General features: G+C 49.3%; 1 protein-coding gene across 3 annotated transcripts in view; it reads right to left on the bottom strand.

Moving 5' to 3' along the window:
• The window catches only part of LOC133351603 (semaphorin-3A-like), a 125192-nt gene that overhangs the window by 36341 nt on the left and 64001 nt on the right, over window positions 1–24850 (bottom strand). For all 3 annotated transcript variants that reach the window (XM_061566923.1, XM_061566925.1, XM_061566924.1), the window contains exons 3-9: window positions 22248–22405; window positions 17807–17869; window positions 16040–16159; window positions 9367–9460; window positions 8351–8470; window positions 2808–2953; window positions 1258–1372 (exon numbers count right to left, since the gene is read on the bottom strand). In XM_061566923.1, coding sequence (XP_061422907.1) covers window positions 1258–1372; window positions 2808–2953; window positions 8351–8470; window positions 9367–9460; window positions 16040–16159; window positions 17807–17869; window positions 22248–22405 — 816 coding nt within the window. The remainder of the gene's footprint in view (window positions 1–1257; window positions 1373–2807; window positions 2954–8350; window positions 8471–9366; window positions 9461–16039; window positions 16160–17806; window positions 17870–22247; window positions 22406–24850) is intronic.

Raw genomic sequence — 24850 nt, 5'->3', positions numbered from 1 at the left:
TGTTGATGATGGCTTGGAGGGAAACTTTATACCCAAGTGGCCCCTCGGGGCCTTACCCCCTTACATACGTCTGCGGCTCTATAGAGCGCCGATTCAGTTACAGGAGAGGATAGTTATTTGAGATACATTCTATTGAAAATGTGTTTCTTTAAAACTGCAGTGAATGTGAGAACGCACAGATGGATGAATAAGCGAGTACATTAAACGTGATGTCCCGACAGAGTAACTGCACGTTTTCATGGGAAAATTGCGAACACTTTTTTTATTAAACTTTTAGCAATGTTCCAATTATGTTTTACAAAGGGCACTGAGGAAAATGAGTGGGATAAGAGTAAAAATTAAACACTATAAAAAGGTTGCAAATATATATTGGGAATCAGTAAACATGATTTTTATTTGCAACCCCACATAAAAGTTTGAATACATTTTTTATTCTCCCATTTTTTTAATTAAAAAAACTCAATATGTGGACTGGGAAATATGTTTAATTAAAGAGGTAAGGTTTTAAAATATGCCATGTGAGCCACAATCAATCAATGCAAGGGGCTAAACCCCAGACTGGTGTAAAGATCACGATTGCGCACTGAGTGGCTTTCTTTGTCTGACATGAAGAGAAATGCGCGGGTGGAAATTTAATTCCGAGCTATTTATGGGTTGTGCTTGGACCACGTATGTTACGTTATATTTTTCCATCCAAAAAAATAATGTAAATGGAGATTCAAGATATGAACAGTTACCAGATGGTAAGGGCAAAACCATTTTTCTTTTGTGGAGGTGCTTTTAATGTAACATTTCGATGACAGGATAACTATTGTGTGATAGTTTTACAAATTAAAACACGTACAGTCGTGAACGCACGCGATTTTTAAAGTCAAAACATACGCAGCCTCTTTCTGTCTGCCATTCTGGAATTGGAGCATATTTAACGTTGTATTTAAATGACTCAAATTATATTATAACTGCGGAACTTGTAAAACAATAAATCACCGCAACTATCATTATCAGGAAATTATATCGGAACTGGCCATCGGCCCCTCGATCACCAACCGGCATTGGTGAAGTATGGTCAAACAACCCCCGTGATTGACATAGCAAGGGGTAGCTTTTCATCCAGCAGTGGATCAACAAGGGCCTGTGACATCCTTTACTGCTACTAAGTTTTGCTGGCTGAGTGGCCGAGGCTCGCGGGAGGTGGCGGCAGTTTGGCGCGAGACAATCGGCGAAACGCTTTAAACCCTCGCTTCGCCGCTCACTCACGCAGTTCGTCAAAATGGGTGTCGATGCCATCAGGGCCCGGCACGGAGCACACGAGCCGCGCCTTGAGGAACGTCGTCCACTTGTTGATCAGGCTCTTCTGCCCTCCCACGTCGTTCTATGGACACAGGCGCACACACACACAGGTCCTCCCCCATATAGCTTATTAATAGACTGCTGGGGCAAGTGCTGTTAGCGAGTAGCGCACGAGGGGGGTGGGTGGCCAGCACCACGCCCGACCGCCTTTGTCTCCGCAGTGCTGATGTTTTACACACCGCGCAACCGGTACTCTTTTGAAGCTGAGTCGACCAAAGGGAGGCCCAGGCAGAGTTCAGATAATCGTCACTAGTTTTGGCCGTGAGCAGGAATCGAACTCGAGTTGCCGGGATTCTAACAAAGACAAAAACGCTGCACGTTGATCATTTTTGTCTTTAATTTCCAGGTAATAAAATAAACTTCCTTCCATTTCTCTACTTAAAATAAAACATATTTTAGTCCATAATTGTAATGGTACGTGGAAAACAGGTGGGAGTTTGTTTAATTGCACACAATGCTCAGTTTACACAGCACTCATCCCATTATGGGGCCACATCAAACACCAGTGGCGAGTGGTTGCTGTATCTGGACAGCGCTCACAACAACGATCGGAGCGCCGGACGGATAAAACACAGCCAGTTGGCACAGTAGGGGCACAGGTCAGTCATCTCAGTCAGTCGACCCGTGGCACCTGGGTCTGTCCCGTGGCCTCCTGCCAGCGGGCCTTCGACACTACAAGTGGCCTTAAAGTGCACCTAGCCTGGTATAAGCGCCATGGTGGCATCACCGCCACTTAGTGGCGAATGGCGGTTGTTGTTGTTGACCAGCGCTCGGGTTGGTGACGATGGCACAACGGGCAGCCATAGGCCGCGGGGCTACGTGGTGGGCAGCAGAGGGCAGTGTAGCGCTGTGCGGTACTTCAACACGGAGTTGGCTTTCCCGACCAATATTATCCATGAGTTTGTTTATTGGGTTAGATTGCGTAAATATAAATGCGTCGTTAAACCCACCACCACCAGTCACAGCCAATTCGTAAGGTTTGTCACGCTAACAAAGCGTGCCAATTCGTTACTAGTTCAGGACTCCGGTGTGTTGGAGACTACACTGTTCAGTACTCCTTTACTTACCCATCTCCGTGGCCTCTGCCTTCACCATCCCACACTGACCAGTGTGGTGAAGTATGGTCAAATTAATGGTACGGCTGACAGGACGCGGGAGGCCTTCGTGCAGCAGTGGATTGACAAAGGGCTGTGTGCACGTGACACAATGTAACTCTACAGGCTCACAGACCGCCGTGCGAGAAGGCACGGAGTGCAAAAGCAGCGGTTAACGGAGTCGACGGTCCGCGCAGCATTCCTCGGCGCTTGCTCTCCTCGCCCATTGAACCTCCCCCCGAGTTGTTTCTGATTTCATTTCTCATTCTACCTGATCTCGTCACTCCCCCCGAGTCGTCTTCCGTAAAGCGGTGCCATCGCCACGGGCGGTTTCACGAGCAGCGAGGGTCTGCGTGAACTCACCCGGCACACCTGCCCGATGCGCGAGTACACCGCCTTGCCCGGGTGCTCCGACTCCATCGCCGTTTCGCGGAAAAAGAAGTAGACCTTGTCGTCGTCCTCGTAGCCATTGCTCTCGGGGACTCTGTGCGCTGCGATGAACTTCGGCTCTGGAACAAACATTTGCATTGAACGTCAGTGCAACACGCAGCCAATAATATTCTATAATAAAGGGGCTTTTTTTTGTTGGATCGCGTGAATATAAATGTGTCGTTAAACCCGCCACCACCCGGCGTGGCCAACCATTAAAGGTTTGTCACGTAAAACAAAACGTACCAATTGGTTACTCGTTCAGCACTAACCGGTTGTGCATTGGAGAATAAAGCCACGACATTTACAATTCGAGTAGAGTGACGTTTCGCCGGTAATTACAACCAGCCTCGTCAGGCGACAGCGGCTGTTGTGGAGAAATCTTCCTCCTGTTTGGTTTCACGTTAGGCCACAACAAGTGCAGGCAGGGACGAACTCTGCGTATGAACGGCCGGTAGATCGCACGCTACACGGGAATCGCGTTATTTGCAAAATGGTAATAAAAAATGTTTCAATTATACAAGGACGGAAAAGTCCGAAATTGCAGCACCACAATTGCGTGCCCATGCCACCCATGCTAGATCGGGGTTCTATAAAACCACTCTCAAGAGGGTACTTGGCCTACTCTTCCATGCTGGCCAAACGTCTTGGAAAATGTGGCAGGAACCAACGCTCCTACCCCACCGCACGTGCCCTGCCGAGAGTGTAACTGTGGTATTATACAAAGCAAACCAGTATTCACGTGTGATTATAATCTCGTCCATGAGAGCTGGATTATTCTGAATTATGTGGTGAGGGGGAAGAAGAAGAAGAAACCCAACAATGACATGACGACGTTTCATGCAATCGCTTTGTAAACCGGCTAAGTTATCAACTCGCTACGCTAAGGGCTGTCCGGAGCTGAAGCCACCATCTCGGCAGCGACAGCTCGGTTCCAGCCCCCCAGCCCCCTGCCAGGGCACTCGCCCACCGCGACGTCCACCGCAGCTTTGACTCTCGTGCAGAGGTGACACTCGTGCAGAGGTGACACTCGTGCAGAGGTGACTCTCGTGCAGAGGTGACTCTCGTGCAGAGGTGACACTCGTGCAGAGGTGACTCTCGTGCAGAGGTGACACTCGTGCAGAGGTGACTCTCGTGCAGAGGTGACACTCGTGCAGAGGTGACTCTCGTGCAGAGGTGACACTCGTGCAGAGGTGACTCTCGTGCAGAGGTGACTCTCGTGCAGAGGTGACACTCGTGCAGAGGTGACTCTCGTGCAGAGGTGACTCTCGTGCAGAGGTGACACTCGTGCAGAGGTGACTCTCGTGCAGAGGTGACTCTCGTGCAGAGGTGACTCTCGTGCAGAGGTGACTCTCGTGCAGAGGTGACTCTCGTGCAGAGGTGACACTCGTGCAGAGGTGACACTCGTGCAGAGGTGACACTCGTGCAGAGGTGACTCTCGTGCAGAGGTGACACTCGTGCAGAGGTGACTCTCGTGCAGAGGTGACTCTCGTGCAGAGGTGACTCTCGTGCAGAGGTGACTCTCGTGCAGAGGTGACTCTCGTGCAGAGGTGACTCTCGTGCAGAGGTGACACTCGTGCAGAGGTGACTCTCGTGCAGAGGTGACACTCGTGCAGAGGTGACACTCGTGCAGAGGTGACACTCGTGCAGAGGTGACTCTCGTGCAGAGGTGACACTCGTGCAGAGGTGACTCTCGTGCAGAGGTGACTCTCGTGCAGAGGTGACACTCGTGCAGAGGTGACTCTCGTGCAGAGGTGACTCTCGTGCAGAGGTGACACTCGTGCAGAGGTGACTCTCGTGCAGAGGTGACACTCGTGCAGAGGTGACTCTCGTGCAGAGGTGACACTCGTGCAGAGGTGACACTCGTGCAGAGGTGACTCTCGTGCAGAGGTGACACTCGTGCAGAGGTGACTCTCGTGCAGAGGTGACTCTCGTGCAGAGGTGACTCTCGTGCAGAGGTGACTCTCGTGCAGAGGTGACTCTCGTGTAGAGGTGACACTCGTGCAGAGGTGACACTCGTGTAGAGGTGTCTCTCGTGTAGAGGTGACACTCGTGCAGAGGTGACTCTCGTGCAGAGGTGACTCTCGTGCAGAGGTGACACTCGTGCAGAGGTGACTCTCGTGCAGAGGTGTCTCTCGTGTAGAGGTGACACTCGTGCAGAGGTGACACTCGTGTAGAGGTGTCTCTCGTGCAGAGGTGACACTCGTGCAGAGGTGACTCTCGTGCAGAGGTGACACTCGTGCAGAGGTGACTCTCGTGCAGAGGTGACACTCGTGCAGAGGTGACACTCGTGCAGAGGTGACACTCGTGCAGAGGTGACACTCGTGTAGAGGTGTCTCTCGTGCAGAGGTGACACTCGTGCAGAGGCACAAGGGTGCCACCCCTGGAGGACATGGCCACCGCGGTGAGATCGTCCAACATTACAACAAATAGTAACAGCTACGGCTATTTAAGTACACACGATCAACAGGAGCTACGAAAACAATGGGCGTGCATAATGTACATGCATAATGTGCATGCAATGTACGTTGATTACAATATAAATAACCCAATTGATACCCATCGCTCAAGGAGTGCTCACAAGTTATGCCATCACATCTACAGCCCTCTAATTAAGGAACGAAACAGGAGGATTTCTCTACAAATCTGGCTGTCGCCTGATGAAGCTAGTTGTAATAACTGGCGAAACGTCGTACTCAGATTGTAAATGTTGTGGCTTTGCTCTCCAACACACCGGTTAGTGCTGTACTAGTGACGAATTGGCCACGTTCTGTTTACGTGACAAACCTTACTTCTTGGTTGTCAGGTGGTGGCGAGTTAAACGACACATTTATATATTTACGCAATCTAACCCAAAAAACCTGCATTATGGATTACAAAAAATATTCACACTAAACCCATAGTCATTTTTGCTGCTCCGTGTGACACTGGCAGATCTGTCGCAGCAAGGGACGTCGAGCGGACCTCTGCCGGCGCTCGTGCCGTAGGGCCAGCATGCGGAACGTGTCTAAGAGTGCGCGTGCGAGAAGCGCAACGCGTATGATTGCATTTACATTCAACTGAGACGTGTTGCTCGTGAATTCGATATCCAGATGTAGCGCATCATATATTACGTGCATCGGTAATGGAAGGATGAATATTTCAAGTGAAGCACTATTTGTTAGATATTCTGACACGTGTTTGCTAGTTATTTCCTTGTGGTGTTTACGTGCAATTGTTCAGCCACGCAGGGAATACTACTCCTGGAAAGACTCTGTACCCTACTGGAATACATATATGCCACGTAATCTCCAGCAAACACAATGTACACAATATAATTTATTAAGTTCTGTTGTCGTTACTGAACGATGTAATGCCTTCCTCAGATAGGGGCATCGCACAAGCCACTTGTTCTTTCTAAGAACACCATCACCACAACAGTGACAAACATCAGAGGAAAGACCTCGTAGAGCTGATCATGCGGACCCTGACCCGAGTTCAGGACCCACTGTAAAACGAGATCAATAACTGACGTGTGACCGGTTCCCATGAGGGTGGGAGTGTGCTGCGGGCCACAGCGGATGCGCGCCGGGCACCCAGTCACCCTCCCCACCACTGACGGTCACAGGGTCTAGCCCCGGGAGTCGGCGATTGGCGCGATAACAACCCCGCCGCGGTGGTGTGACCCCGAACGTCGCAGCGTTATCTTGGGTCGGCTGTGACGAGGCTAATCCCTGCCGAGTCCTTAGAGGATACACTGACGCTGGCCAACAGCGGAGGCTTTGCCTTCCACGTTCGCCCCCATCTATTCCCCAATGGCTGCGTCGCGTGCGGTGCACACACTTCTTCTCTGCCACGAGGAACTCTATTTCCATATTGAGCGCAACGCGTGCTCCCTCCTGCGCCCACCTCGGTCGCCAAGCGTGCAGGAGCCGCCTCCTGGTCCTCTGAGAGAGTCAATAAATTCGAGAGTGGCTTTCTGGTGCCTCACGTTGCTCTTCCTGCTCCTCCTGCCTGTCATGTTCACTCCGCATCACCACCTACCCTCGACATCCCACATCCTCTCGTCATAACTAAATCACAATCGAAGGGAAGTCGTCTTTAATTCTGCGACGCTTGTGTCCAGGTAAACAAAATATCTCGAGCGACGTAAACTGTACCGTTTCAATATTTAAGATCGCAATCATGAAGCACGTGACCAAAACTCGTAATTTGATTGAATTTACATTTTTTCTAAATCTTCTAATGGCAGCTGGATTTAGTAGTTTAATCAATCAAAGCTTTATATGATTAGAATACTCTGATAATATGGTCCACCACTTCCATAAAAATAGTATTCGGTTAAATTGCATGTACGTTCAATTCATTAATACGGGTGTTAGCGTGGCTATGTGCAGATCTCAAGTTTAATAATGGCATTTGTACAGGATCTACGCAGGATTTGCAGGGTTTGACGCGGCACTAAATGGCACACGACTGTATTATGTGTCTTTGACCCGGGTCAAGTATTAATATAGCTTGTAATGTTGCACACGACGAGATGTCCACGCGTATTCCATGTCTTATTAGCTCCGATAGGTTCTACATTCATTGCTCCGATAAGTTCCAGATTCATTGCAATGGAAGCTATTGTAATAGCTATTGCTACAAAACCACTAATTATCAGATCCGGATTTTTATTTCCAGAACAAGTTCACAGCCAAATTTAATTTGATGTGGTTTTTTGTGCGGTCATTGGTAACTAGGCTGAGCCCATCAATAATCTCTGCACTATTATCATTATTATGAATGCGCTTTGTTGCCAAGGGGTGTTTTTTTCTTCCGCGGCATGTTGCGACGTTGCCTCGCGAAATCTCAAACAAGTAATTTGCTGGTCGTTTTTCAGCACCAGTTACAGTGCATCATCACCTCAGCTACGGGAGGGCGAACCAGAGAACCTGTAGGAAGAACGATGCAAAACAGGGGGAGAACACACAAACTTTCAGACGGAAATGAGCTCTCATCGAGAATCGAACCCAGGCGATTCTTGCTGCGAGCCGCCCTGCCGCCCATGAAACACGAATCAGTCGAGCTTCTGTTAGGACGGCAGCAGTGTCCCAACTGGTGTCGCTGTGAGCATTCACCAGCAGCAGCACCATCATCAGCAAAATGAACTGCAGCACCAGCAGCAGCACCAGCAGCACCAACAAAACCAGCAGCATGAACTGCTGCATCAGCAGCAGCAGGACCAGCAGAACCAGCACCAGCAGCACCAGCAGCATCAGCAGCAGCAGAACCAGCAGCATGAACTGCAGCACCAGCAACGCCAGCAGTACCAGCAGCAGCACCAGCAGCAGCACCAGCAGAACCAGCAGCATGACCTGCTGCATCAGCAGCAGCAGAACCAGCACCAGCAGCACCAGCAGCACCAACAGAACCAGCAGCATGAACTGCTGCATCAGCAGCAGGCCCAGCAGAACCAGCACCAGCAGCAGCATCAGCAGCAGCAGCCGCCTTACCGCTCAGCCAGCGCGAGTCGTGCTGCTCCGTGCGAACGGGCATCCTGTGGCCCAGCGTGCGCACGATCGCGAAATCACGGCCCATGAAGTCCGAGGTGACCCCGGCGTACAACTCCTCTCCTGCAAGCGACGCGGAGGGAAGTTCGCCTTCGCAAATCGCTCGACCAAACCACCGGCGTCGTCGGCGGCGCCCGAAGCGTTCTCCATTCTTGAATTCAAATGTGGATGACCGTCGGGTGCTTTGCATTCCGTTATTTTGTGAAGCGAGAAACGAGGCGTCGGGATTCTGTGGGCACAGCCACGGGGAGTTTGTCGTCCAGCCCACGGCGCGCTGTTAGCGTCGACTCGTCAGCGGTGCGTTGGTGGGCTGCCCCACGTGAACCTGTGCTTTGACCTTAACAAAAGCGTGTACTCGATTCGTTACACTAATGATTATTTTTTTTTATCTGCAAATCATTACATGTGTAGGCATTCAATTGCCGATGAAAGTCACATGTCCGCTGCGTCCGCGTGACGTTCCGACCGACGGGACTGTAAAGCGTGTGACACCGGCGCTTGCCGCAAAACGTGCACTGCGACTTGTGGTGAGAAACAAAGTGCGGCGGTGAGACATATGGCAGCAGCAGCCAGGTGCGAGCCAGGCAGCCGTGCCGGATAGCCACGGCGGGCAGCCGTGGCAGGCAGCCGTGCCGGGCAGCCGTGCCGGGCAGCAAACCAGGGGGGAGCCGCTGTGTTCACACCCCAATTTGGCTTTGATTTACCCAGGAATCACCAAATAGATGACTGCAATGTAGCGATTACTGTCACGTTCATGTCATGACGAGGGTTGTTGGGGAACACATTCAATTCAACGTACTGCTGCATGAACTTAGTAATTAAAATTGTTTTTGCAGCACAAGTTAATCAGTATACCCCTTCCTGCAATCACCAGAAGACAAATCCTGGAGCGATGACTGTTGTTTGGCCTCATGAGTGCCAATATTTAATATCCTGGATAGCAACTAAATTGCACTTACCTACGAGAGTAGATGCGGTCAGCTGGTTGGGGTCATAGGGGCTTTTCCCTCGCCCACTCTCCAGGGAATGCCGCTCGAGGCTGAACTGCTGGTCCTGCACGGAATACGGTGCAAGTGAATCACGGCACGGAACCACAACACGGCACGGAACCACAACACGATATGGAACAACAACACGGCACGGAACAACAACACGACACGGAACAACAACACGATATGGAACAACAACACGGCACGGAACAACAACACGATATGGAACAACAACACGATATGGAACAACAACACGATATGGAACACAACACGATATGGAACAACAACACGATATGGAACAACAACACGATATGGAACAACAACACGATATGGAACAACAACACGATATGGAACACAACACGATATGGAACAACACCACGATATGGAACAACAACACGATATGGAACAACAACACGATATGGAACAACAACACGATATGGAACAACAACACGGCATGGAACAACAACACGATATGGAACAACAACACGATATGGAACAACAACACGATATGGAACACAACACGATATGGAACAACACCACGATATGGAACAACAACACGATATGGAACACAACACGATATGGAACAACACGATATGGAACAACACGGCATGGAACAACAACACGATATGGAACACAACACGATATGGAACACAACACGATATGGAACAACAACACGATATGGAACAACAACACGGTATGGAACACAACACGATATGGAACAACAACACGATATGGAACAACAACACGATATGGAACACAACACGATATGGAACAACACGATATGGAACAACAACACGGCATGGAACAACAACACGATATGGAACAACAACACGATATGGAACAACAACACGATATGGAACACAACACGATATGGAACACAACACGATATGGAACAACAACACGATATGGAACAACAACACGATATGGAACAACAACACGATATGGAACAACAACACGATATGGAACAACAACACGATATGGAACACAACACGATATGGAACAACAACACGATATGGAACAACAACACGGTATGGAACACAACACGATATGGAACAACAACACGATATGGAACAACAACACGATATGGAACACAACACGATATGGAACACAACACGATATGGAACAACAACACGATATGGAACACAACACGATATGGAACACAACACGATATGGAACAACAACACGATATGGAACAACAACACGGCATGGAACACAACACGATATGGAACAACAACACGATATGGAACAACAACACGATATGGAACACAACACGATATGGAACACAACACGATATGGAACAACAACACGATATGGAACAACAACAACACGGTATGGAACAACAACACGGTATGGAACAACAACACGATATGGAACAACAACACGATATGGAACACAACACGGCATGGAACAACAACACGATATGGAACACAACACGATATGGAACAACAACACGATATGGAACAACAACACGGTATGGAACAACAACACGATATGGAACACAACACGATATGGAACAACAACACGATATGGAACAACAACACGGTATGGAACAACAACACGGTATGGAACAACAACACGATATGGAACACAACACGATATGGAACAACAACACGATATGGAACAACAACACGATATGGAACACGGTACAATTGCTGTTGTTGGTAATTAACCGACTGCTGTTTGGAGCATGGGCACACGGTGCCATCGTGGACTAGGAATCCACAGCGGACGTAGTGTGCACAAATGATGCTTCATTTAATCACGACAAGGATATATACTGTATACTGAGAAGACTTTACTGAAAATAACACTGGACTGGTTTTCTGTTGCTTCATTCTGCGTGTGGCCTGCGTGTCGGAACCCAGTGGTTACCCAGCGGGAACCCAGTGGTTACCCAGTGGTTACCCTGTGGTTACCCAGTGGTTTGGGTGCCCAGTGCGTACACAGTCAGTACCCAGTGGAATAAATGAAAACATCTCAATTAAATCACGACGTTTAAGGCGCAACACAGAAGAAGGACGCTTGTGTTGCGCCTGAAACGTCGTGATTTAATTTAGTTGTTTTCATTTATTTTATTTTATTTTTTACCTCCGTGACTTTACCGAAAAAACCAAAGAGTATGAATCTTTTCAGTCACGAAAGCTTCAAATCTCGAAGTCCCCAGTGGGTTACCCAGTGGTGTGCGTACGCACTGGGTCCCGACCAGCAAGCAGGAGCCATCTGTGAACACGGCCAACATCGCGTAGAAAAGTCTTTGAAATCGTTTCGTACAGTGCGTTGGCTCGTTACGGTTAAGAGGAATGGGCGAGGTAAAGGGGGCTTGATTAATTGCAGAAGACACAGACCCAAGCAATTAAAGCCAGTCAATTTGTAACCAGGCCAGGGAAATCGGGGAGGAGATGCAATTAGACTGCTTGGGGACAAAGCCGTCTAATTGGGTCAGGGAGGTGAGGTGGAGACACCGGGAGGGGAGGGGGACTGTGGCGTGAAGGGCAGGTAGGTTGGGTGAGGCGGCGTGCGTGTTGGGTAGGCAGTCAAATGTAACAATGCCGTGCGCATTGGGGGGTGAGCACGATGGGACGCGATGGGAGGGGTTGCGGACATGGGTGAGTGAGGAAAGTGATGGTAGTGTGGGCCGAGCAGAGAGGTGGCAAGGTAAGGTGATGGGTGCGTTGGGTAGGGAAGGGCTGGCGGCTTAAATTCACCCTGTCCACAGGATGGGCTGCCCTCTTGGTTTAAAAGTAAACTTGCCCTCGACCTTAAGTACACTTCACCAACATCAATGCGAGTGTTGTTATTCCCATCCGTACCCCCTGGGGGTTTGCGCACAGCGATTCGGAGCTGTTCCCGGGTGGGCGACTGTCCGAGAAAGAGGCTGCTACTCAAGGTGGGCGTAGCACCAGTACCGGATTAAGCGAGTGCGGGGACTGTAGCGTATGTTATAAAGGGGCCCTAAATAAATAAAACGCATAAATATTAAAACGTAAATTTTTAACTTGCATAGTAAGATAATTGTATTTTTTATTTGCTATACAGCCAGATAATACGACAAATCGATATTCTCAAACACCTAGTCGTTCATAAAAGTTGAAGGCAGTTTAGTACTATAGTAAAAGAGCAAGTGCAGAATCACTGAACTGGAATTGAAAGCTTGAAATCATTTAGTGCGGGGCCCGTAGCATATGCAGCTACTTTAGCTACTAGGATAATCCGGCACTGCGTAATACAGCAGCAACGCCAGAATCAGCAGCAGCAGCCACAATCAGCAGCAGCATCAGCAGCAGCAGCAACACCAGAATCAGCAGCAGCAGCAGCCAGAATCAGCAGCAGCAGCAGCAACGCCAGAATCAGCAGCAGCAGCCAGAATCAGCAGCAGTCAGAATCAGCAGCAGCAGCAGCCAGAATCAGCAGCAGCAGCAACGCCAGAATCATCAGCAGCAGCAGCCAGAATCAGCAGCAGCAGCCAGAATCAGCAGCAGCAGTCAGAATCAGCAGCAGCAGCAGCCAGAATCAGCAGCAGCAGCAGTCAGAATCAGCAGCAGCAGCAACGCCAGAATCAGCAGCAGCAGCCAGAATCAGCAGCAGCAGCAACGCCAGCGTCAGCAGCAGCAGCAAGAATCAGCAGCAGCAGCAGCCAGAATCAGCAGCAGCAGCAACGCCAGCGTCAGCAGCAGCAGCCAGAATCAGCAGCAGCAGCCAGAATCAGCAGCAGTCAGAATCAGCAGCAGCAACGCCAGAATCAGCCGCAGCAGCAGCCAGAATCAGCAGCAGCAGCAGCAACGCCAGCGTCAGCAGCAGCAGCAGCCAGAATCAGCAGCAGCAGCAACGCCAGCGTCAGCAGCAGCAGCAGCCAGAATCAGCAGCAGCAGCAGCAACGCCAGCGTCAGCAGCAGCAGCAGCAGCCAGAATCAGCAGCAGCAGCAGCAACGCCAGAATCAGCAGCAGCAGCAGCAGACAGAATCAGCAGCAGCAGCAGACAGCAACTGGTTGAGAAGCCCTTGGGCTGGAGCTCGCTGGTCTCCGTTGGCCACGAGGTTTTTATCCCCCAGATGTGGAAACTCTGAAACACGTCGGCACCGCTCACTGCGTCTTGCTGCGCGCGTTGCTATGTTTGATCTCTGGGAAGAAGCTGACATTGTGGTGAGTATATTTCAAGGTTGTTGGGTTGGTTATTTTTTTGTACGTGTATGTGCATTGTGGTATTAAATGCTCAGTTAAACTGGTCTCGAAGCTGTCAGTGATTAAGATTCCCTTGGTTTGCAAACTCGCTGATGTTTTTTTAACCCACCACTAATCCTTAAGAATCCAGAGTGTTTTGGTCTGACTCTACGGGCCTGAGGCATTAACAGTGGACCCCACATTAACACTGGACGCTACATTAACACCGGACCCCACATTAACACTGGACCCCACATTAACACTGGGCTCTACATTAACGTTGGACCCCACATTAACACTGGATCCCACATTAACACTGGACCCACATTAACACTGGCCTCTGCATTAACATCGGACCCCACATTAACACTGGACCCACATTAACACTGGCCCCACATTAACACTGGACCCCACATTAGCACTGGACCCACATTAACACTGGACCCCACATTAACACAGGACTCTACATTAACGTTGGACCCACATTAACACTGGACCCGCATTAATACTGGACTTTACATTAACACTGGACCCCACATTAACACTGTACCCCACATTAACACTGGACTCTACATTAACACTACACCCTACATTAACACTGGACCCACATTAACACTGGACCCCACATTAACACTGGACCCCACATTAACACTGGACTCTACATTAACACTACACCCCACATTAACACTGGACACACATTAACACTGGACCCCACATTAACACTGGACCCCACATTAACACTGGGCCCCACATTAACACTGCACCCCACATTAACACTGGACTCTACATTAACACCACACCCCACATTAACACTGGACACACATTAACATTGGACCCACATTAACACTGGACTCTACATTAACACTGGGCCCCACATTAACACTGCACCCCACATTAACACTGGATCCCACATTAACACTGCACCCCACATTAACACTGGACCCCACATTAACACTGGACTCTACATTAACACTGGGCCCCACATTAACACTGCACCCCACATTAACACTGGATCCCACATTAACACTGCACCCCACATTAACACTGGACCCCACATTAACACTGGACCCCACATTAACACTGGACCCCACATTAACACTGGGCCCCACATTAACACTGCACCCCACATTAACACTGGACTCTACATTAACACCACACCCACATTAACACTGGACCCCACATTAACACTGGACCCCACATTAACACTGGACTCTACATTAACACTACACCCCACATTAACACTGGACACACATTAACATTGGACCCCACATTAACACTGGACTCTACATTAACACTGGGCCCCACATTAACACTGCACCCCACATTAACACTGGATCCCACATTAACACTGCACCCCACATTAACACTGGATCCCACATTAACACTGGACCTTACAAAATCTCAAGAGTCTTATTTCGGCTTCGCGAGCCTTCAGCATTAACTCCATGAACATAAAACATTATCGCTCATTGCTAAGAATCAAAAGCCTAAATCTGACTATTTGCCTCAGGCATTAAGGCCAAATATTGTATTTATTATTGTTGTATATTGTTTCTATTTTAGTACAACAGAAATTGTAGTTTCATAATTGACATCTGTGTTGAAGAGGTTGCTATTTCACGTATCGGTCTTCTTAGCAATTGGACGTTTTGGCGGTACACCGGTGCGCGGTATTAAAATAAAGCAAAAAAATGTCCACAATAATTATTCTTGCGCGATTCGCAACCCCGGTGTGCGTCAACATCGTTTCTCGTAGACCCTGAGTTTACTTGATTAAACTTGGAATGGGACTGACTCCCCACCTCTGTCCCCCTTCCCTCCCCGAAGAAAATCGATCTGACGCACCCCGTACCGCACAACGCCACGGTCCTACACGTCCGCGCTGATTGTCTGTCCGAGCCGCCTATCCCGCCATGCACCACTCGCCTGTCGCGGAAGTTGTACACCACCCGTGGTTGGATCAATACAAAATATTTTACGGGAAAAAATCGTTACTCGTGCTGGCGAAGCGGTGGGAAGACGAATGTTACACGAGCGGACTGAACACGAAGAAGCTTCACGCTCTGTCGCCGTGCAGCAGCACCCAGCCACGATGACGATTGGCTGCTCCGTGTTCCGACGGCAAGGTTTGACTCCTCGTGCCCGAGACTTGGTCGGACGGTTCCTCGATTCATTTCCGGAAGAACAAAAAATGTCTTGGCGGACGTGGTGTCACCACCGCCACGTCCAAATGGTGACAGCAGCTGCTGAATCTAAGGGCAACTTTTGATGGAGAGTCTGCAGTTCGCTCAAGGGCAACAGCGACATCGTCAGACTGCTTGATGAAGAGCGGTGTGTTATGCTGCACCGATGTACCGCCAATACGTCACGTGACGACCTTTGGCAGCGCCCTCAACTCCTGCCACCCGGACGCAGGTGCCAATTCCCAGACTGTCCCGGCTGACCCGGACAGCCCGGGTCAGGCGGGGACAGGTGACCACCCTACCTGGGAGCGGCGGCCAACGCGCAGGAAGGCGCAGACGGGGTTGAAGGCGCCCGTGCCGCAGGTGTAGAGGTGCGTCTGGTTGTAGTGGTGCAGCACGCGGACGTGGTTCCCGCAGTCCTTCTGTGCACAGCAGCAATGCAACGTGGAGTCACACACAAGACAGAGGCAAGGAGCCCCCGTGTCGCCTTCACAGACTGTCAGAACAAGTGCTGTTAACGAGCAGCACCTATCAAGGCCGGATCGGTACACGAGGGGGTGGGTGGCCAGCACCACGCCTGGCCACCTTTGTCTCCCCAGGGGCGATGTTTACACATCACACCAGGTATTCATTTGAGGCTGAATCGACCTAGGGGAGGCCCATGACCAGTTCGGATCCTGGTGTTGGCCATGAGCAGGAATTAAACTTGGGTCACTGTGTTCTTCGCGCAGCACGCTAACCACTGCCCCACCACTCCCCAAATATTTCTCATACACAGATTTTGCATTAAATCAAATACATTTTGGTAAAATTGTAGTAATTAAAATCGAAATGTACTGCCATGGGTGAATGCATATTAACTTTTGAAGCACTGCATGCATGCTTGCCAATTAATCATTTAAAGGTGGTTTTGGAATGAAATTTACAAATATGTATCCCACAGAGTATACCCAGCCTAATGTGCGAGATATCATTATACAACTGCATACTCTATTCTTTACGTATCGATGTCCATAGCTTTCGCACTGGAACCTATAATTACTTTTTTATGTACTTAGGATTACTGTCTTCCACACAAGTTGAAATTTGAAGTTTCCAGACCGGGCAGGTGATCTGAACGTTTCCGTAACCAATGTTTCCATAGAACCTGGCTTCCAACCTGATGCATCCCTGGCATCATGATATATGCTCAAACATATTCGTGTTGAGAATAGGTTTTCCCTTTTTTTCTAGCAACAAAAGAGGTATTAAGATGTTAAAACACCAAACTGAAATCTTTTACAAGGAATCATGTCTGCATTAGCCACAATACTTGTGGTCAGAATGCAAAAAAACCTCCTCTGATAATATATGCATTGTCTTTGAAACTGATTGGTCCACACCAGAGACAGCTTTCTTTGGAGCCTCGTCTCAAAAGGTGTTAGACCAGAGGATGCCAAAAGGCGTACAGCACAAAGACAAGCATGATCAGGGTAATAAGAGCTCGCGGTGAGCAGCTACATGACATATTCCTGTTGGTTTGCACACGGATATATTCCAGGATAAAGGTAAACATTTGTCCACGTTGTGGTGTTGCAGAAAGTTTCGGCGGTAGATACTTTCAAGACAACACAGTTCGTTCAGTGCGTGAGCAAAATGATGCTCACTGCGCTGAGAGAGAAACGAATGGAACCCTCCGGTGTGGTCTGTGGAGGCCTGGAAGATACTGCCAGAACGATCCCACCAGGCACTGCCCGTGGTGGGGGCCGGATAATCAGGCTCCAAATCTGACACACGTGCACACCACTGCTACAGTGTTACATTTGTCTCGGTGTCTCAGGGACCTCCAGGGGGATGGAGTAATTCCCAACGCTCGTTTGAGCATTGATGTACTTCGATGGGCACTTTCTTCAACGGGTTCTGTTTTAGAGTCGGGGGAATGTTATTAATAACAATTTCAAGCAAACTCTGAAATGAAAATCGCACTAACAGGGTATGGCAGGCACCTTTTTTGTATTGTCTCACCAGCGACTAACGATGAGGGACAGCATGGTGTGTGCTTTGCGGGTTATTGTGTGGGCTCTCCGTACCGTCGCGTCCTTCCCAGCCAGCTGGCATTCCAGCATCTTCTCATCCGACGCCGGCCAAGAAATCTGAAGCAAAAATAGAATGGGAAAGATACCCGCTGTAGTCTCTTACAAGAAGCCTCCACACGCTGGTAAACATCAGCGACAGTGATGCGAAGATGATGCAAACTGTGAACCCAATGAAACGTGCATTGCTTTTGTTTTGAATTTTGTCCAAGTGGGAGAAGTCATTATTTTGGATTTGAAGCCCATTGGAACACGTGATATTAAACATGCACTATTTTATTTTACAATATCTATTTTACCAGTTAATAAGGCCCACTGAGCTACGTAGCTCATCTTCAGAAGCAATCTGGCCACAAATGATAGCTCAACGAAGTGGATTATCACGTGGACATTCATGGCAGACAAATACTCGAAACGTGCGTTGATTGTAAATGTGGAGGACTGGGAGAAAAATCCCACGCGACCACGGGGAGAGAGACATGCAAAGTCTAAATGCCGAGGTAATGTAAATTGAATGAAAAACCAAATATGCAGTTTCATTTATTTTCTGATAGTCAATGATAATGTTGAGATGATCACGCCGATGTACCTGGACACCAATGTTGAGACCAGATTCGAACCCAATACTGCGACGACGCTGGTATAGTCCTGACACGTACCGTGAGGTACCGTGAGGCACGGAGGCTTGCCAGAGCGGTCGAGATGAATACAACCACATCCGCGTTGTACAAAACACACATCAAAGGCTTCTCTTCTCAAAATTTCCCATCATTTTGCTCGTGTCAAAACAACAATCAAATCCTTGATTTAAAGCGGAGTGTAAATAGACTCAGACGGGTGCTTTTCAAGGGCAATAGCAACGCAAATATGAACAGGGTGAATTTACAAAGCGCCACCGTGACATGAAACACCGCGCGCACATAAACTGATTGTGGGTGGAGAAAAATAATCATTTGAGAACGATCGGACACCACGGCATTGGTGACGCCACCTTCGCATGCACTCGGCTGGGGGTGAACGGCACATCGTCAAGCCATCGCACATCCCCAGATAATTAACTTAGTGGTGGTCTGGGCAGCTCAGAGGCCACGCACACCGACCTGGTACCGTTGCAACTTCTTAGGACTGAATCTAGCCAATCGCCTGTGTTTCCGCACTTGATTTGGCTCAAACATGAGAGCAGTGAGAACGTTTCTAGCTGTCCTCCCATTTCATGACATTTGCACTCTTCGGTCTGGCGGATGGGAAAGTTCTGCCCCCTGTTGTGTAGACCAGAGGTCACTCGAAGAGACCTCGGTTGTGATTTCTGCATCCGTGGACCATCATCGAGCACCAGGAGGTTGCAAATCTCAGCAACCGCCATGTTCCTTTCAAAATATATATATAGTATCAGTGTTTGAACAGCTGATGTGCTGTGCAGATATCAACACCCATGACTGCAGTCAACTACTTACAAGTTGTTAAAAAAAAATTTGTGTGCCAAAATGTTCCTCTGCCCAACGGGGAAGTTCTCGTCTGTTGGCGGTGCTCACGTGAAAACCTGTTTGTCAAGCTGCGACGGGAAGGACGTTCTCAATCATCCACTCACGGACGTGGACGCCCGGATCACTCTAACCCGATGTGTGTTGAACTTTTTTCGCACCGTACGTAGCCAGCCATGTCAATCGGAGGTGTGGAGGAAGGACAAACTAAACACAAAATCAGTTCTCAGGAAATGAGTTTTCAATCTGGATGATTTCAAAGTGCACTGCTCCAGTGGCTTCCTAATATCGGAAGGAAGAGCGTTCCAGACGGCCGCAGGGGCGCATCTGGAATGGCACGATGCAGTTCGATGGCGAGCCAGAAGCTGCTGCTCCTGCGAGGATGACCGGAGTTTGCGTGATGGCTTACACTCCTTGACGAGATCAGCAATGTATTGTGGTTCATTTGTGGCAAGCACTCGGTGTGTAATGAGTGTGATAGCCCTAAGAGGGAGGGAGGGTGCGGGAATTCTGCTGTGCACTTGTACGATGCGACGGTGCAGCCCTGCATTTGGTTGTGCACCCGAAACGACTTGACCTGGCACGCACTGCACACCATTGTGGAGTTTTAATGTTGAGGAGAAACAAAACTAGTTCCAGTCGTGAACCGAGTGGTATTCTCTCCTATTTATATAAGACTAACTTAAATGCGAATAATTTAATGGGATTCAGCAGGATTGGATTTACTTGCGGTGACAAATATTATTGCTTTGGTACTTCAACATTAAGAGCAAAGCATCAGAATCTTTATTTAAACTGCAAACATCCCATGAGCTATGAAGCTCTTTTTCACAAATGTCCCGTCGAAAGTTACAACAGCAAACAATACAAACACCAATATGAGTGCAAAGTATAGGAACGCTAATATGAAAAAAATTAAATGTACAAGTATAAATTGCACAAGTACATCAATTCATGCCGATATTTCAACACCAAATGCAATCTTGGGCAAGGCAGCAAAACAAAAAGAGTCCCAGACCACACCAAGACAACACACAGTCCCTCGATAAAATTGCACGTTGCATTGAACTATCGATAGATACATGGAGGGTGGAAAACCTCTATTTATAAACCAGTGACTGTAGTCTGGTGTGGTTAGTGCACTGCACCTTGTACCCAGCTACTCTGGCCACAGCTAACACGCATGGCAGAGTTATATGTTCACTATCACACTTAGCACGCTTGGATACGTATGGTGCAAAGTAATTCAACATAGAGCTGGGCAGTATATGCACAAAGCGTCCACTCGACTCATGCATTTCCCGCTTGCTTACATACTCCAGCTACTTTCAATATTTCCCACCTTCGTGTCATGTATTTATACTTATTTTACAACTCAAAAGAACCACGGTCACCTTAAGAAATATGTATTTTATAACTAAGCACATTGGGGCACCGCGGTGGCGAGATGTTAACTACCTCGCCTGGTATGGCAGGAGGTCGTGGGTGCTATCCCGACCCTAACGCCAGCATATTTGGAGTTTGCATATCTCTCTCCCCGTGGTCACGTAGATTTTTCTCCGGGTCCTCCGGTTTTTCCCTCAACATTTAGAATCAACGTGCGTTTAGAGCGACGGTCGGGAACCTATGGCTCGCGAGCCATATATGGCTCTTCGAGTGACGGCATATGGCTCCCAGACAATTTTTGAGTTGAAAAAAAAAAATCTGTTTGGAACTGATTTTAAAATATTTGTGATATTGCTTAATAATACCGTGTCATTTTAAAGTAAACAGAAATTAGTTTTGAAGATAAATTTCACGGGTCACGCCTGCATGAAGCTCAACCTCACCACGTATGAACTACAAGGCCATCAGCAAAACCATGCAGCACCAGAAGTCGCATTAAAAGTAAGACATATTTAATTTATTATACGTTAAAAATTACTATATGGCTCTCAATGAAATATATTTAGAAATATTGGGCTTTTATGGCTCTCCCAGTCAAAAAGGTTCCCGACCCCTGGTTTAGAGTATTTGGCTGCTGTAAATTTCAACATGATAAGCCACTTCGTTGAGCTCTCATTTGTGGCCAGGTCGCTTCTGAAAGAAAGAGCTACACAGCTCTGGCAAAACAATATATATTCTTTAATAGTTTGTAGTATTTGTTTCTGACTTTGCTGCACTGCAGCATTCACAATGCGACGTGTATTTATAAACCTCTCGTTTGCCACATTGAGCGCCGGGCGCGTTGTCTCCCCCATCTGAGAAGCCTCTGGTGGCTGCACTCTGCCAGCAGCGGCTTTGATTTCACGTTCCCTGAAACGCCGAGCACAATCACCACGCATGACAGCCCTCTTGGGGCCAATCGGCTATTATTAAGGCCATGACATATGTCAACGGGCAGCCAATTAGTGGCACGTTGACAGGACCTTGGGTGCCATTTTCTCTGCCATGTTTAACAAGCCGACCCAAACAGGGCTTATCGTGGGATGCTATTTAAAATGTGTATGCTGGATTTGTAACACTACGGTTTATATATAACGTTCAACGAAAATATCCCCGTGAGGGCATTCATCACCAACGTGTCATGTCTTCCTCTCTTGCCGCTTGTAAAATATGTTTTGTAATTAACCCTATTTTTAAAATTACACGGGTTGCTGTAATTGCAAAAAAACAAAGCAATGCATAACCAGAAAGAGAGAACAGCAACTTGACATCATGGAAGAGGACAGGATACCCACCCACACTTTACCCCACCACACAATACCCTTCCAATCGACGAACTATGCGATGTCCCCATTTAAACGGCTCAGTGGGCAGAGGCGGGGGGGGGTTAAGAAACTTGCGCCAAAGAGTGCGTCGAGAGACACGTCTCATTTCGCCACGAGTATTCAAGAGGTAGAGCAGAAATTGCGGTTTCACGCCTGGATATGATGCCTCCTCGTTCGATCGCTAAATCAGCAGGTTCGTGCACCCACCTTCGTGTGACCACGGGTGATGTTGTCAAGGGCCAGGGAGTACAGGACATCCTGGCCACCCACAAACAAGCGACCCCGTTCCTCATCCAGCAGTAGAGTGCGGTGGTCACTTGAGTTGAGGTCACGCAGGGTCACAGAGCTGTTGGAGGCCTGCAAGTCTGGGTCGGGGCGGGGTGGAGCAAACAAGAGGTGTGGGGGGGAACGTTATACATCGGCGGCTCGATAAAAGCAAGCTGCTTGACCGCCACGTAAATGTGCGTGTTGAACTTCGTTTGCACCGTACGTAGCCAACTGCGCGTATTTGGAGGTGCGAAAAAAAATACGCAGAGGTGCAGCATTACGAATACAGAACACAGGTGGGGTCAATTGATACTGCACAGAGAATTATATTGCGGATCGCGAAACACAACAAAGAAGGGATGGGTTTTTGTTTGAACATTTTGGGGATTTACTGAGTTTGAAGCCCAATGTCAGACCTATTTTTCAGATGTTGTTTTACTATAACTTACACTTTCAGTGATTACAAACTATAACTTACACTCCGTAATAACTGAACGTGTTTTTCCTGCTGACAAAAGTGACGTCTCCCGATGCCGTTTGAGACCACGTGGCCGGGGGTGGAGTGGCGCACGTGTTGTGACGTCATGTGTTGACTGGCATAAACACATTCCTGCGGAGGGAGCTGGTAGAAACGTTGGGTTGCTCGGTCAATGGCCAGGGTCAACGGCGGCGTGGTGTATTCCGCAACTATGGCCGACTGTGAGGGCGGGCACAAGCCGGCGTGAGTAGGTTAAACGTTGAGTTTTATAAGGGCACCACGGGGTGACCAGCCCCTCCCCACTCAGCCCAACCCCTCCCACCCCCCACCCAGCCCCACCCAGGCCCTCCCCACCCTCCCCACCCAGCCCCTCCCCACCCTCCCCTCCCCACCCAGCCCCACCCTCCCCACCCAGCCCCTCCCACCCTCCCCACCCAGCCCCTCCCTGCACGACGGACGGACGGACACAATAATCCCCTGTGGGCTGGTGGAACCAGTGGGTTCCTACCAGTATTACCACCCCACAATATTGAGCATTGCACGCACTGAATTGTCAATTGGCAGTGACGCAAAGATGGCATTTGAAGTAAGTATTTTTACACATTCGTTCTCTTTTACTTAACATTACGTTGGTGTGTGGATGAGTTGTTGTTATCCCCCCCAAACACCCCAGCGAGCAAGCTCAGCCATGCACGGAGAATTGTGTGACATTCGTGACCCTCGCCTTGCATTCCCACGTCATTCCTAAAAAAACGTCCGAAGTTCTCTCTTCCAAAGAGCATCATTACATCAGCGCCACGTTTGGGCGGGGGGGGCAGGAGGGGCTGGGGCACATCCTCCCAGCTGCGCACGCACGGCGCATTCCCGCTGGCGGGGAGTGACAGGTAAATGGAGACGCGGGGCCGCACTCAGACGCGCGCAGGTGGCAGTGTCGCCAGGTAACACAGCGCGTGCGTGTGTCTGTGTGTGTGTGTATGTGCGTGTGTCTGTGTGTGTCTGTGTGTGTGTGTCTGTGTGTGTATGTGCGTGTGTCTGTGTGTGTCTGTGTGTGTGTGCGTGTGTCTGTGTGTGTGTCTGTGTGTGTCTGTGTGTGTGTCTGTGTGTGTCTGTGCGTGTGTCTGTGTGTGTATGTGCGTGTGTCTGTGCGTGTGTCTGTGCGTGTGTGTGTCTGTGTATGTGTGTGTGTCTGTGTGTGTGTATGTATGTGAGTGTCTGTGTGTGTCTGTGTGTGTGTGTCTGTGCCTGTGTGTGTCTGTGTGTGTATGTGCGTGTGTCTGTGTGTGTGTCCGTGTGTCGGTGTGTGTGTGTCTGTGTGTGTGTGTATGTGTGTGTCTGTGTGTGTGTCTGTGTGTGTGTGTTAGGCTGGCCTGCCTACGATCCATCCTGGGTTTAACCAGGCTGGATTGTGTGAGGAGCTCACAAATCCTTGAAAGATCTGGACAAAGTCCCATCGGTGAGCTCCTCCGGCAGGCAAGGCTGCGTTGGCTGGGTCATGTAGCCCGCATGCCCAGCCACCGCATGCCTAAACAGCTTTTGTTCGGCCGGATCGAGGGGGCTAAACGGGCGCGGCACGGGCTAGAGAAGAGATGGAGTGATGTGGTACAGGAGGACGTGGAGCTGAGTGGACTTGCCGATGACTGGTACCAGCGGTGTCAAGATCGGCCTCTGTGGAGGAGGCTCGTGAAGGACGCTACTGGGCAGTTGGAGGCAGTCGCCCTCCAACAACAACGGAGGGCGGAGGAGCGATGCTCACAACAACGAGCGGAGCGCCGGGTGGTTAAAGCACAGCAAGTTGGTACAGTAGGGGGCACAGGTGGAGCATCAGCCAGTCATCTCGGTCATCTCGGTCAGTTGACCCGTGGCACCTGCTGGGTCTGCCCCGTGACCTCCTGCCAGCGGGCGTTCGACACTTCACGTGGCCTCAAGGTGCACTTGGCCTGGCACAAGCGTCGTGGTGACGTCACCGCCACTTAGTAGCGAATGGCGGTTGTTGTTGTTGTGTGTCTTAGTGGCGAATGGCGGTTGTTGTTGTGTGTCTGTGTGTGTGTGAACCCCTCCTCCAGTC

The sequence above is a fragment of the Lethenteron reissneri genome, chromosome 38 (assembly GCF_015708825.2).
Source record: "Lethenteron reissneri isolate LAM-NWPU_2019-01 chromosome 38, ASM1570882v1, whole genome shotgun sequence".
In the NCBI taxonomy this organism is placed as follows: domain Eukaryota; kingdom Metazoa; phylum Chordata; class Hyperoartia; order Petromyzontiformes; family Petromyzontidae; genus Lethenteron; species Lethenteron reissneri.
This window is presented reverse-complemented; position numbering and strand designations above follow the sequence as displayed.